General features: G+C 40.5%; 1 protein-coding gene across 2 annotated transcripts in view; it reads right to left on the reverse strand.

The window, feature by feature from the left end:
- Window positions 1–2,315: 2,315 nt before the first annotated feature.
- Window positions 2,316–15,623, reverse strand: part of ENTPD1 (ectonucleoside triphosphate diphosphohydrolase 1) — a 90,014-nt gene continuing 76,706 nt past the window's right edge. For both annotated transcript variants that reach the window (XM_030334509.2, XM_032595145.1), the window contains 3 exons: window positions 8,951–9,067; window positions 7,033–7,170; window positions 2,316–5,011 (listed from right to left, as the gene is read on the reverse strand). In XM_030334509.2, coding sequence (XP_030190369.1) covers window positions 4,805–5,011; window positions 7,033–7,170; window positions 8,951–9,067 — 462 coding nt within the window. In that variant the 3' untranslated portion in view covers window positions 2,316–4,804. The remainder of the gene's footprint in view (window positions 5,012–7,032; window positions 7,171–8,950; window positions 9,068–15,623) is intronic.

Consider the following 15,623-nt stretch of genomic DNA (forward strand, 5'->3'; position numbering starts at 1 on the left):
TGCGAAGTCTGCTTGGGATTCTCTCTCCCTCTCTCTGCCCCTTCCATGCTCTCTCTCTCTTTCTCTCAAAATAAGTAAATAAACTTAAAAAAAATAAAATAGAGAAACGCAAAAGGTATAGCAGTGCTTCTGTCACATGTATAGTCTTAAATGCCAGTTTTCTAAAGAGAAGGTTCATGGAGGTACTCCTTTCCCTGTTACTAAAAAATCCATCATACCTGTGATAAAAAGCAATTATATTCAGTTGTATTAGGTTCATGTACAAATAAAAACTCGGGTAGTTAACTACACATTGTCCTAAACACATAAAATTAAGAAAATAGACACATGTTCTTTTAGGAAATCTACCATTTGGGAATATATGGCTAATTTGCAAGCTGCTAGAGCATCCTGATTGAGGCTGTGGAAAGAAGGGGCAGATTGACTGTCAATTACTTGAAAGTAATGGCATTTTTAAAGAAGAATATTCCTTGACAAGATAAGTAGACTATAATTTATAGAAAACACACTTCATGTTTTAGTTTAAGGAGACACTGTGGTGGGTTCAATCATTGTGCCCCCTGCTTCACTCCTCTGTGTATTGGGATCCATCATCTGTGTCCTTTGCCTTATGACCTAGCCATTCCTCCCAGTGTTTCTCCAACTTGTCATGTTGGGCTTGGTCACATGACCTACTGTGGTCAATAGAATGTGAATGGAAGGGACAGGGGCCTGTCCTGGCCAAGGCTATATAAGAGGCCTCCCATGTTTCCTCTTACTCTCTTGTGTCCCTGCCATTCATTTCTCGTAGGAGAATGCAAGATACATTGGAGCAGGCCTGAACCAGACCAACTGCCTGGAGGAGAGCTGCCCAGCTGACATGCAGACCCAAGGACATGAAAATCAACCCGTGGACATGCAGAATCATGGACATGGGCTTACTATGGTAAGCCATGCAAACTTTAAGGTTGTTACAAGTTTAAAAGATAAAACTCACACAAACTGAAAAGAATCATGGTTAGCGAGCACAACTAACTATAAGCAACTGTCCTGTTCTAACAAGATAATGATTATTAGAACCTGAATCAGAGAGAGACCACACCAATCTGGGTGAAATTCAGCTCATCTTTAAAGCTGACGATAAATAAGAATATATTTTAACAGTAATTTTAATATAATAATGTGGTAACCTTTGTGAGCTATTAAGAAACTAACCTTTAATATTCAGATTTACAATTTGATTATAGGATATAATCATCAAAATTATCTTGTGTCATCTTTGAATCCAGATTAAACTTCCCGAAGGTCTTTCGTCAGGCATCTTGGCCTGAACAACAGGCATCTCTGCCTTCACAAAAAAAGGCAGCAAGACCTGAGGAATAAAGTGAAATTCTGAGCTGAGATCTTAAAGAAGAGTGATGTTTAAGAATAATGTTTTAACTTCATATATAATAAATAATAGCAAGATGCTACAGTGTCTATAGCTGTTTCTTTTAATCCCCCCTCAGTAGAAAGACAAAGGATTCTTGCCTGTGTCTTTTTAAGCCTTGAACATATTTTTAGACATGTGCTGTCCAGTGGAGTAGTGACTAGTCCTACGTGGCTGTTGATCACTTGAAACATAGCTGGTCCTCATTCAGATGTGCTGTAACTGCAGTGCACAATAGCGGGCTTCAAAACTTAATGTGAAAAAACAAATGTTAGTGATTTTTATATTAACTACATGTTGAAATGATAATACCTTGGATATAGTCAATTTCTTAAACTCTTCTTAGTTCCCTACTTTGCACCATCTCTTACTTGCAGAGATTTTGACTGATACAACATTAAAATGAAGTATACTTTTAAACACTTTTATTTATATTGCATTTTATATTTCTTATTAAAGAATTGGATAAGGAGAAAACTCTCTCTCTCTCTCTCTCTCTCTCTCTCTCTCTCTCTCACACACACACACACACACACACACACTTCATTCTTTTGTCTACAGAAGTAACCATTTCTGATGTGGTCCACAGAAAAAAGTTTCCCACCTTCTAAAGGAATGGCAGAACTAAGTTTAGGTGAAGGGCCAGGAAGGAATGGTAATCATTTATAACCAGTGGCCAATTCAGTATTAAAATCAGTTGACAGTGACCCATTTTATTTAGCCTTTCTCATACAGAATGGCCCAAAGCAGATTCCTGAATCTGCCACAAAACCATCTTTCCCTCCAACAGAAATGAGATTAGGTTGTGCCTGCTGATCATCTCCATGACTTGAGACTTAAGACAAGTGGAATTTGGCTCCCGAATACCTTAATGCACTTGTTTTGGACCCAGGCCGCAAGACAGAAATGGAATAAGAAAAGATTTCCATGTTTATTGAAGGAAAATTGTGGATTATAATTCCAATTTGCCAAGGGACGGTGTTTATAGAAAAGACAGAGCAATAAACTTGGGACAGAATACATGAATTTGAATATCCACTCTACCATCTACTCGTCTGTGTGACCCTCATTTATAAAATAGAAATAGTACTTATGCCCTCATGGGGTTTTTTAAGAATCAGAATAGAGAATGTGTGTGACAGGGCTTTGTGTATGTAGACATAAGGAAGAAAGGAGCTGCTGTTGGCTCTAGTTATGTGACTTTTTATTTTCATCAGTATCATCAGCTATTATTTACTTGATGCAGAACTGCTATGCAGTGAGCAAGCACTATAATTAAGAAGCCAGGAGTATGGGGAATCCTTGATTAGCATCGTATGCCACATATATCACCATGCAAAGTACGTGAACAGAGTATCGGTGTTGCCATGACAGACTTTGTGGACTTAAAGCAATATTAAATCACAGGTCCATCAGGGAAGAGATCATATGTCTACTTCCCTTTCTACCATGCCTGTGATCCCTGTATTCATACAGAGTTAAGTGTGTGCTTAGAAGTTATAAAGAGACAGTCTAGTATATTTGGGAGAGAAAATAATGGCTAAGTGCATTGCAGGCCTTAGGTCAGCCACTTGGGCAAGTGACTTACCCTCTCTGAGCCTCAGTCTGCTTCTGTGAAATGGGAGTGGTAGTGGCTCTCTTCAGATTGTTGTAGGGATTGAATGAGAGAATGGACGTAATGCATGGAAGCACGGAACATGGGGACACAATAAATGCTCCATAAATACTAGCTGTGACAACAGAGCCACTACTACTAATAAAAAGAGTTTAAATGTGCCCAAACTTGGCTTCTTATTTCTAATCAAAGTACAACAAGTTCAATTGTGAGTAGCAGAAAAGAGAAAGTTCCTGTTCTCAGTTTTATTAAGCTTGTATTCACCTGGATGTTGTAAAAAAAATGACTTAGTTATCCAAGAGATATAAGGGCATTTGGCTTCCAGTTTGTGGGAAAGCTTTTCCTCCCCCACCCCACCTCCTCCCTGCATCAGCTCAACAGTCGTCCCCAGATCCAGAGATGGGAGCTTGGGACAACGTCAGAGTAACACATCACCACTCCACGCTACTCAACAGGTAACTCTTATAGCAGTCCTTAAAGGAAGAAGGTACAGGGTCTCTTCACGTTTATGTGACAAGGTCCATAGCTGCTGCTTCTCCCACAAAATAGTCCATGGAATAAGTAAAGAGATCCCATTCTTGTGTGACAGGAGTGGCAACAACACTTTCAGACCTGGTTCCTGGCACACTTTGATGAGTAAATGCCATGGCAGTGAAAAGGCATGCTGTAGCTCTCACTAAGTTAAACCCTGTGACAGTAAGGCCTGGAGTGGCTTTAAAACTCAGTGGGCATCTTGTGGTGCAATTGATTAGCATATTTGGCTATTAACTAGAAGGTTGATGGTTTGAACCCACCCAGGGGTGGTCTTGTCTCCAGCTAATTTCTGGGTGAGCAGAATATTCTGGAATTAGATAGTGGTGATGGTTGCACAATACTGTGAATATGCTAAATGCAATTGAATTGTACACATTAAAATGGTGAACTCCATGTTATATATATTTTTATTACATTAAAAATAAAAGCCCAATAGATATACTGAAGGCTGCATTTTCCAAATTCTTCATAGTAATTGTATTTTTCTTCCTGACATGTTTACCTACCATGTAGTATGCCCTTATATCTGAATGCTTATATGTCACATCAGCTTTTAAAAAAAATCTCTAGTCTGGGGGTCCTGTTCTGTAGCATTTTGGCATCACCGAGGAACATGTAACTCATCCACATCCCTGTTTTGGATTGGCTCAAGTATTGTATTAATTACACAAGCACATAAATTCCCTTGCGAGACTCTTTGGCTCTAGCACATATTTGTCTCGTCTAGAAAATTCTCCTGTGCAAACAGCAGGCTGGGAATGAGATGTGTGTTTGCCCTCTCCAGAGGCATTGTATGGCGTTCTTAATAAATGGGCAACAGGAGAAAGAAAGGGTCTTTGTGAGTACAGCTGAACCGGTTCCTGAGATTCTTCTTTTAGCCAGCGCAGCTTCCCAGCGCAGGACGCAGGACCCTCAGTTCTTCAGGACAAAGTCAGGATTGTTCTTTTATAGAGCTAAGATCATGAAAGGCAGCAGGTCTTCCAGACCTACACAAGCACAGAGTACAAAAGAGAAAAGGGGAGATGGGAAGGACTCACAAAAGAGACGACGTCTGCAGGGTAGTCCTTGAGGCAGGTGGTGGTGAATACCTCCCATGGAAAGGCAGCAGCAAAAGCCAGGGAAGCTCCGTGCTGGTCAAGACTGGCCTTGGTGAGCAAGGAGGGATGACTTTGAACACCACTGTGGAGGAAAATGCTCCCTGGGCAAGTTTTTTTCTCACTCCAGCCAGCAGTTTTCAGCTGCTCCTGCTATACCATGTCTTTCCAGAAATACGAAGGCTTGTGAAAGATAAACAAGCCTATGATGGCCACTGCAACCAGGATCAGGGAGAAGAGGACCATGAGGAAGACATATGTGGAGTGGGAGAGAGGTGTGGACAGCGGCTCCTCAGCGGGGATCATGTTGGTCAGGTTCAGCATGTAGCCCAGAGTCCATCCGACACTGCTGCTGTGGATCTGCAAAGTGGGGGAAAGGCTGTTGTTTCTGGCCAGAGGGTTAGATGAGCTTTCACACAATCCCATCCATAACACTGAGCAACAGCAGGTGGAGAGGGCCGTGTCCAGTACTCTTAATGGATCGTGTTTACATTCTAAGCTGGCAATATGGTTGTGGGGAAAATGGAGCCAGAGCATGTGATTAAGGTGAGTTGGGGAGCCTCACTGTTATATTCCTGAAATTCAGAAGGGAATTTGGTGAATAACTGCTCAATTCTCCTGCTTCTGCCAAGAAGAACTTACAAAGTTCTCTGGTCAAAAGATAAGAGAATAAAGACTGTTTCTGGTCTTTACCATCTATGTCAGGCCCAGGAACTTCATCCATATGTAACCAGGACATCTTTATGATTCAAAGAGGAAAGACTGGGGAATAATCCCAGCAAGTCTGTGTTACTTTGTGGAAGTTGGAAGACTGTACATATGCATGAGAAAGGATTCTTATTAAAGATAAAAACACGCCCTGGGCCTGCCATCTTGGATATTTTCCAGTCACCTCAAAACATACTGGAATACAGATAGTCTATGAATAATAAATAATTTTGAAAATGTTTTTATTACATGAGTTGTGCATGGTCATGGTGGGAAAATGAGGTTGTACAGAAAATCCTAAAAAGGAAAATTAAAACTTCCTATATTTGATCACTCAGAAGTTGCTGCTATTACCTTTTTGTGCTGCGGCCTCCCAAGTCTTCTCTGTGCATGTTTTTTTCGTACAGAACATGTAATTAAACTGTATAGCTCATGTCTCAAGGCATCATCACTGGCATGAACCGCCTTATATGTTTACTTTTACTCACTTTATCCAATTATTTATAAATCCTAGAAATGGAGTAATTGGATAAAATGATGTGTGTATTTTAAGGCTCTTAGCACATATTGCCAAAGCAGTCTCCCGAAAGGTTGTGCCAATTCACATTCCAACCAGTTTCCATGTGGAAATGCTCCTCTCCCCAAACCTTTACCAGTGCTGGGAATAATTTGTAAAAGGTCCACTTCTCTTGGTGGGGGACAGGAACCTTATCTGACTTCCCTTTATGGGGGCGGAGGGGCGGGGGCAGGGTCAAGGAAGGCTCAGAGTTAGAGAAGTTACCACCTGGGGTTTAGACATATTAGCTCATTCACCGAAATTCAAAGAATAGAAATCACTCATAAATTTGACATAAACACATCCTTCAGAGAGACAAAATAAATTGTGACAAAATGAAAGACAGACCAGGATATTAAAACAAGGAAAAGATTTGCATTTGAATTAGCAAGGTCAACATTGACAAGAGAATAGTGAAAACAGTATTCTTAAGGCTGCTACAGCCCTGTGCTTCAATGCTTTGCTTTGCTTGAAGTCACCATATTTAATAAAGGGAGTATTGTGTTTTGCCATTAGTGGGTATGGGTCGAAAAAGTAGAGAGTTGCCCATCAGTGTAAATGTTTCTCTATGCCTGGATACCTGCAGGTGGCGCTCTGGTAAAGCACAGCCATGAGGCTGCTTCTGTAAGGCTGACGCTAACCTGACTTCTAAGCAAAGACCCCCATTCACAGTCACTCAACTCCTTCTTTACACTAAGCTTTCAATTTAGTCAATCTTGATGAGCCCTGATGAGAAGCCATGATAATCATTTGGGATGATTTGGGATAATCATTTGGGATGATGGCCTTTGGGATGGATGTTGAGGTCAGCAAACAGAATCAATGAGGCTACTGAAATTCTGTTACATTACTTTAATATCTCACTGTTTGTTTTATAAGGAATTAGTCACTGTTATATGAGCAGAAAGGGTTCTGTACAGGTAGTGCTCCTTAGATAGGTTATCCTCAACTGGCCGGTCAACATAGGAGGGCCTGACACAAAATGTCAGCTTGGGTTACAGGTGAATGGTAGAACAGGACACCAGGCCAAACTTAACAGGCTGACTCCTACCTCTTTCAAGCCCAAAGCTGCCTCAGTCACCCAATCAGCCCACAACCCAGCAAGTACCCAAATTACCTTGCCCATGAAATGAATATTCTTCCAGGAATCAGCTGTGAAATGATAGCCATTCAGAAGGAGAGAGAGGATATAGGCTCCAGAAAAGCAATATTCACTCAGGTACTTCTCCTTCACATCACCAAAATATGTCTTCAGCTGGAAGTGAAGTGAAGGAAATATCACACATGTACAACAGACACCTCTCCATGGCTCTCTTTTCACCATCGGAGCTGAGCAATTGAGGAGAAAGGCCCAGCCCAGCCAGGCCTGAGCGCTGGCCTCTCCAGAGGGCCTTAGGAGGGGGCTGCACTCCTTTAGCGGATGCAGGGGCTCACAGTTTAGGGTCTGTTATGGAAGCTTTTCCTCCACTGGGTTCTATGAGATAGTAATACGTGCTCCCCTGAGTGTTTTGTTAGCTGTAAAGTGCTGAGGTATTTTGAGGGGCTCTTTCAGAAAGCTCTGAATACCCTTCCTTCCTGTTCTAACTCAGACAGAATATGAGGGAGAAGTCCGAGCCTCTTGCACAATCTTCCTTCCTTTTCTGGTCAGTACCAAGGAGAAGAGCACCCATTTTTAATTAATTACACCTCTTCAGAATGAAAGCACCATTCACATTTGCAACCCTGTCAACTTAAAACAGCTGTTGTTTTGACCTACCCCTAGATGATCTTTTTTGATTAGAGTAGACCCCATACCTCTCTCCTCCCTGGAAACTTTCATCAAGAAGTACTAGATTTTGGGGGTGCCTGGGTAGCTCAGTCAGTTAAGCGTCCGACTTCGGCTCAGGTCATGATCTCACGGTCTGTGAGTTTGAGCCCCGCATCGGGCTCTGTGCTGACAGCTCAGAGCCTGGAGTCTGCTTCAGATTCTTTGTCTCCCTCTCTCTCTCTGACCCTCCCCGGTTCATGCTCTGTCTCTCTCTGTCTCAAAAATAAACAAACATTAAAAAAAAAAAAAGAAGTACTAGATTTTGAATGACTCAGTGCTTCAGACAAGAAAAAATTTGTGCTTCAAATTTATGAATAAGTAGGAGATACCTTGGACCTGGGCAGTGGAGAAAGGGTCTTAACACAATGGCATTTGTAGCAGATTCTGTGAATTCCCTGTCTTCCTTGCTCATACAACTCTGACTGGGGGCTGGGAAGGGGAATGTGCAACAACATGCCCAGTCCAGGGAGTACCTCACACTGGATCTAAGGCTCTAAGCCCGTCCTAATATCCTGCACCCTGCTTTCCCAGCCAGTCCTGGCTAACAAGTAAGAGAAAGACTGCTCAGAAGCTTCTAGGATAGCTTATAGTTTCTTGAAAAATGGAACAGATGTATCTGGCTCTACCCTTCTGACCTTGAACGTAACTGTGATCTCTGAAGCCACAACTTGTGTCCATGAGAAGATAGGCATAACAAGAGAATTGAAGGGGCGCCTGGGTGGCTCATCGGTTCAGCATCCTACTCTTGATCTTGTCTCAGGTCATGATCTCATGGTTCGTGGGTTTGAGCCCCACTTCGGGCTCTGTCCTGGCAGTGTGGAGCCTGCTTGGGGTTCTCTCTCTCTCTCCTTCTCTCTGCCCCTCTCCTGCTCGTGCTCTCTCTCTCAAAATAAATAAATAAACTAAAACCAAACCAAACGAAACCAAAACCAGAATTGAAGAAGTAATGGCTTAGATAGAGTCAACTGCTGACCCCATACCGGCAGCTGCCAACTGCCAGACTTGGTATTAGGTGAGAAAAGTAAGACCATGTTTGTTTAAGCCATTGTGTGTCCAGTAATCAAGAAATGGCTGATGCACTCACTCCTACCTAAGAGCACCCTCTGGGCCTTTCTAACATGTTTGCTGGATCTTGGTCAGGTTAGCAGGACTTAAAGAACAGACTTACATCCTCTGTGACGTCAAGAGCATGGGGCAATACTGAAAGCTGCTATTTCTAGTCACTTACCTCTTTCCAAGGCTGAGAGCAGAACTTTTCCATACTGTCGATCATCTTTTCCTGAGTAGGGGTTTCCTCTGATGTAAAGTTTAAAAACTCCATCACATAGTAATAAGCTGAAAATGCCTGCAACAGAAAATGCAGTTTTGCACTGTGTCCAACACAGGGGGACACTGACTCACTCTCCAGAAGGCTGAACCCGTAGTGAAGATGCCTGGAAATCTCTGTTGAGTAAACTAACGAACCAAGTGATATTCCTGCCCCCAGAGCTGCTTCCTTCCTGAAAGAGGTATCATTTTGTTGCTGCTGCTTTGCTGCTGATGTGCATTTCTGAGCTACCGGGTAACTAATTTTCTCTATAATTTTAATGGAAGAGTCAGGGAGAAAGAACATTGAGGGAGGAGAAGAGGAGAGAGGAACAGGTTTTAAAAATCCCATCTTTAAAAAACTGTGTATTGGGGCACTTAGTTGGTTTCAGCTCAGGTCATGATCTCACCATTTGTGAGTTCTAGCAGGCTCTGCACTGTTTCTGTATCTATTGAGCTGATCATGTGGGTTTTCATCCTTAATTCTGTTAATATGGTATATCACACCAGTTGATTTTGTATGTGGAACCATCATTGCATCCCAGGGATAAATCCCACTTAGTCATGGTGTATGAGCCTTTCATGTACTGTTGAATTCAGTCTACTAGTATTTTGTTGAGGATTTTGGTTGTTCAAAAGTGTGTTATTTAATTTCCACATACTTGTGAATTTTCCAGTGTCCTTATGCTATAGATTTATAGTTTTATTCCATTGTGGGGAATTTTATACCTGGTGGGGCACCTGGGCGGCTCAGTTGGTTAAGCATCTGACTTTGGCTCAGGTCATGATCTCGCAGTTCGTGGGTTTGAGCCCTGCATCAGGCTCTGTGCTCAGAGCGCAGAGCCTGGAGCCTGCTTCAGATTCTGTGTCTCTCTCTCTGCCCCTCCCCTGCTTGTGCTCTCTGTCTCTCAAAAATAAATAAACTTTATAAAAAGAAAAAAGAAAGAAAGAAAGAAAAGATACCTGGTATAATATCAGTCTTCTTAAATCCATTGAGATTTATTTTGTGACTTAAGATGTGATCTATCTTAGAGAATGTTCCATGTGCACTTGAGAAGAATATATATTCTGCTGCCCTTGGGTGGAATGTTTTGTATTTGCCTGTTAGGTCTATTGGTCTATGGAGTGGTTCAAGTTGCTGTTGTTCTATCTGTTATTGAAAGTGAGGCACTGGGGCGCCTGGGTGGCCCAGTCAGTTGAGCATCTGACTCTTGCTTTTGGCTCAGGTCATGATCCCAGGGTCGTGGGACCAAGCCCCACATAGGACTCCATGCTGAGCATGGAGCCTGCTTGAGATTCTCTCTCTCCCTCTGCCCCTCTCCCCTGCTCATGCACTCTCCTACAATTATAATATTGCTGTCTCTTCCTCCCATCAGTTCTATCAATGTTTGCTTTAAAGACTCAGGTGCTCTGATTTGGGGTATATACATAGTTATAATTAATGTATCTTCCTGGTGAATTGGCCCTTTATCATTATATAATATCCTTCTTGGACTCTTGTGAAAATTTTTGACTTAAAATATATTTTGTCTGATTAAGTATGGCCACCCTTGCTTTCTTTCTTTTGGTTGGCACTTGCATGGAATATCTTTTTCCATCACTTCACTTTTGGCCTATGCGAGTTTCCTAAGTCTAAAGTGAGTTTCTTGTGGAACATATAGTTGGATCTTTAAGCTTTTTGTATAGTTTGATTTTTTAATAATAAGCATGTCTTAATTTTTATAATTAATATTTCCTTAAGTTGTTACATTTCAGAACACTTTCCGAAATTACCCCTAGAGCTCATTCTACCAGCAAAAGGCTTAATGAGTTAAGCATCTAAAAACTCTCTTGCTTTTGCTAAGGCATGACATTTGCTTTTTAGATAAGTAAATTATTGTGAAAAACATTAACAAATAGAAAATTTGTGTAGGCAGATAATGCAAAATATTGAGTCTTCAGTTTGTCGTCAGGAACTCCTGGTCTATGCCACCACCTACCCCCAAAGCTCTGCATGCCATAGACTCTTGAAGATTGTTGCCTGAACTACAGAAACCTCCCTTAGCATCTCAATCCTACTGTTACTTATTTTTCAATATATAAAAGTTACCCTCTTCATTTCTTTCCCTTCAAAATACATATGTCTTAATAATTCTGGCTTATTAGAAAGTTAACACATGTTTGTTGTATAGAATTTAATTATTACAAGTTAAAAATAAAAGTTTCCCTGGGGTGCCTGGGTGGCTCAGTGGGTTAAGCATCCTACTTCGGCTCAGGTCATGATCTCACCACTCATGAGTTTGAGCCCTGCATTGGGCTCTGTGCTGACAGCTCAGAGCCTGGAGCTTGCTTCCAATTCTGTCTCTCTCTCTCTCTCTCTGCCCCTCCTCCGCTCACACTCTGTCTCTCTCTCTCTCTAAAAAATAAACATTAAAAAAATAAAAAGTAAATAAAAGTTTCCCCTTCATCTAACCATTCCCTAGAGAGAAACAATTTTAAGAATTTAAACAATTTAAAAAATTTTAACAATTTTGCTGCTTAATCCCTGCAGCAAATGTATATGTAAAATATTAAAATATATGTATATATTTTTACCTAAATGTTATCATACTAGACACATTGTTGTATAATCCTACTTCATTCCACTTGATAATAGTACATCATGGGCAAATTTCCCTGTAGATTTTACCTTACCCATGTAAATAACTATAAAAGGTTACTATGTATAGCTATATCATAATTTACTTAATCTCCTATTCATGAGTATTTAGGCTTTCTAATATTTCACTATTATAAATAATGCCACAATCTTTGAACCTTTGAATCTTTACATCTTTGAACCTTTGCATTGAGAGAATTTCCTGAGGGCAAAATGTTTGGTCATAAGGTAAATATATTTTGTGAGTAGAAATATGCACTAAAAGAGTGTTCATAAAGTGGTACATAATATCCCCAAACTGGAAACAACTTAAATGTCCATTAACTATAGAATGAATAGATAAATGTTAGTGTATTTTTGAAAAATGTTTATTCATTTTGGGGGGGGAGGGGCAGAGAAAAGGGGAGATAGAGGATCCAAAGCAGGCTCTGAACTGACAGCAGAGAGCCCAGTTCGGGGCTTGAACTCATGAACCCTGAGATCATGACCTGAGCTGAAGTCAGGTGCCTAACTGACTGAACCACCCAGGCACCCCAGTTTTAGTGTATTCATGCAAAGGAATACCACATTGCAATGAAAGAATGAACTACTGTTACATGCAACAACATAGATAAATCTCAGACAATACTGAGTGAAAGAAATGTGACAAAAAAGAATACATACTACGATTCCAAGAATTAGCAACACTAATCTATCCGGATAGAAGTCAGGCTAGTAAGTATCTTTAGAGGGAGTGTGTCAACTGGGAGAGTGGATAACGGAACCTTTTAGGATGCTGGGAATGTTCTATATCTTCATCTAGATGATGGACTCACAGATGTAGTCCTTAAAAACTATCAGGCTATGGCCTTAAAATGTACACACTTTACTGCAAGTATGTCAGACCTAAAAATTTTAAAATATCTATACAGATCTTATGAGATCTTCTTTCAAAAAGACTCTTAACACTTTATAACTGTAGGAGATAATTTTTCCCTAAAGCTTAAAATATGCTCTATTTTCTTTGAGTCCCCAAAATGGTACTTTATAAGCCCCTCAAACAGGGTTATTCATTTCCTCCAAAGCCTGGAATTATTTCTTTCCAAACCCCTGAACCATATCTTCATCTTTAATATTCCTAAAATTACCATCATTTTCCTGTACTATACACAACTGAGTTTACAGATCATAAACCTCAGACAAAGGCATCTAATGATCAAAACGCTATCTTTAAGCTTGGGGGAAAACTTTTGGAATACTAGAGGCAAGTCTCCTGCCTGCCCACATGGAAACAAATTGAAGTACTTATAGGTCTCTGAACATGCTACATGCTTTTCCACCTCCATTCTGTGCATGCTGGTCATCTCCCTAGAATATTCCAAATACTAAAGTGCTCTTACTGAAATATACAATATTCCAGGCATTCTGGCAGGCCTAGAAATAAAAAGATAAAAAGTATACCATCCTTCCCTTCTTCCCCACAGTGGGGGAGACTGACATGTCAACCTATAAAGACCATGCCCATGCCAGCCAGCCAAACTTTGTGCAACTTTTAATCTATACAAAAATGCAATACATGTATTCCTGTTCAATTTAACTTAGCGGGTTTCAGTGCAGCGTCTATCTTCTCTCAAGTTTCTTCTTGTTTTTGTGATATCAATTACCAACCCTCCTCCCTGCTCCCCCAACTTTGGAACATCTCGCAGGGAGCTTTCTGTTTACTTTGACATGGCTTCTGAAACTATGCTCCTTAAAATCTCTCCTAATCGGAAAATTCAATAGCCTTTTTTTTTCATTCCACCTCTTCCTTGACTTTTGGCTGCATATCATTCATTCATTCATTCATTCAACAACTATGTACTGAATAACAACTATGTTCCAAGCAGTGATGGAAATAGATGAAAATCCCTGCCCTCTAGTGGAAGACAGCACAACCCAAACAAGTAGCAGATGGTATGATGGACAATAAATAAGTGCTATAAAAATAAAGCCTTTTGTTACATACTCCACATATACAGAGCCTTTATTCAGATTAGAGAAGTCCATAGAGTAGGTATTGTTCATTTTCTAATTTCTTCCAGTCCAGATGCAATTTGTTTCAGGGGTCATTTTTTTTTTTCATAAGAACAATGGTTGCCTAGTAATATAACTGGCACTCCCATCTTTATCACGTTTCCAGGGAAACAAATCCAGAAAATTAACCCAAAGCCAAAATTGTCTATAAAGGAAGGAAGGGGGCTTGTCAAATCATTTTCCAAAGATCCAATGAAAAACCTATTGATAGTACTTTGGAATAAAGATTAAATGAAGTATTTGTAGTCACAGAAGGAACAAGTATTACAGTTTAGTCTCAAGATTCCACCCCAAACTGACCACTTGACATGTTCTCCTACCCTCCTTGTTCTCACCTGACTACACATGTAAACTCGCTTCTCTAGTGTGGCTGACCTGCTTGTATTACTAGATATTAGGTTTGCTCTGCCCTGGCAGGAAGCATTTCAGAGGCAGGCATAGTATCAGTTTCAGGATCATCTGTCTCTGGCACATGTGTCTACATTTGCTTCCCATCCATCTAAACAGACTCACCTCTAACGCTTGTGTGACATTCATTCCAAGCCACTGCCCTGCTTGGGCATGTGGTTCTACTTTAATCTCTGGCTTCTAGGTACCTTTTGTTCTAGATTAAGAGTTCTTAATGTGGGGCTCAAAGGTCCATCTCAAGGAAGCATGATATCTTCTGGACTGTATGCAAAATTTGAGCATCCATTTTTCTGCTTAGAAGATCCTTAGCTTTCAACACATTCTCCAAAGAGTCTTGTGATCCCCTGAAGAGTTAAGAATGATGGGTCTATTGAAGACATTATGCTAAGTGAAATAAACCAGTCACATAAAGACAAATACAGGATTCCACTTATACGAGGTACCTGGAATAGTCAAATTCAGAGCAGTTAAAAGCAGAATGGTGATTGTCAGGGGCAGAGGGGAAAGAAGAGTGGGGAATTAGTGTTTTGTTCAATGAGTGGAGTTTGTTTTTGGGAAGACAAAAAAGTTTTAGAGGTAGATGATGGTGATGGATGCACAACGTAAATGTACTTAATTCCACAGAATTGTACTCTTGAAAGTAGTTAAAATGGTAATTTTCTATTATGTACATTTTAACACACACACACACACACACACACACACACACACACACACACACATACACATGGCTGGTCTAGACAACCCTTATATTTTGCTGCCAGCTGTTGACCTGACTGTGCAGGTTATGATTCAGAGTCCTCTCTCAAAATAGAATCAAGTAAGCAATATGCAACTGTGAAATAATGCCATTATATAAGGAATAGAAAATAAAATAAATACAAATATGCCCTTCTATTACAAATACCTGAATCAAATTTGAAGTAATGTTTTAAACTCTCTCAGCCCTAATCTCCTCAGCCACATCTACGTCCACAGGAACTGGGAAGATAAAGAGTTAGCTTCCGTAATGTTTTATCCCTGCGGGACACCTTCAGCAAACTGCTCATAGTTTAGGTGTCCTGGCTGGACCCGATCCGCAGTCTGGTTTTGATATTCCTTAAGGAAGAAAAGCCTTGTTAACACGCACCTGAATGTGACTGTCAGAATCTGTTTATGGATCATTATGAGAAACACCTGTCTTAGCTTTTCATCTTGGCTTTAGATGTTTGACCAGCTTCCCTTTCTGGGTCCTTCCCCTTCAGTCTCCTGCATCCTGATGAGGTCATCTCCTTTACATATTTAAAATTTTTTTTTTCAGACCATAATGTTATTTTTATATTCCGTATAGAAATAGACTATAGAAATTACTATTTCTCTGTAGCCACAATAGAGATCAAGTCTTAGAATCAGGGGCAAATCCTGCTTGCTGTTTGAGCTGGGAATATGTTTATTCATCTTTCTTTCTTGGGCAGTTGTGCTCCAGAATAAGGTCATCTATTTCTCTTCTGCTCAGGAA

Source organism: Lynx canadensis, chromosome D2, assembly GCF_007474595.2.
Source record: "Lynx canadensis isolate LIC74 chromosome D2, mLynCan4.pri.v2, whole genome shotgun sequence".
Lineage (NCBI taxonomy): Eukaryota > Metazoa > Chordata > Mammalia > Carnivora > Felidae > Lynx > Lynx canadensis.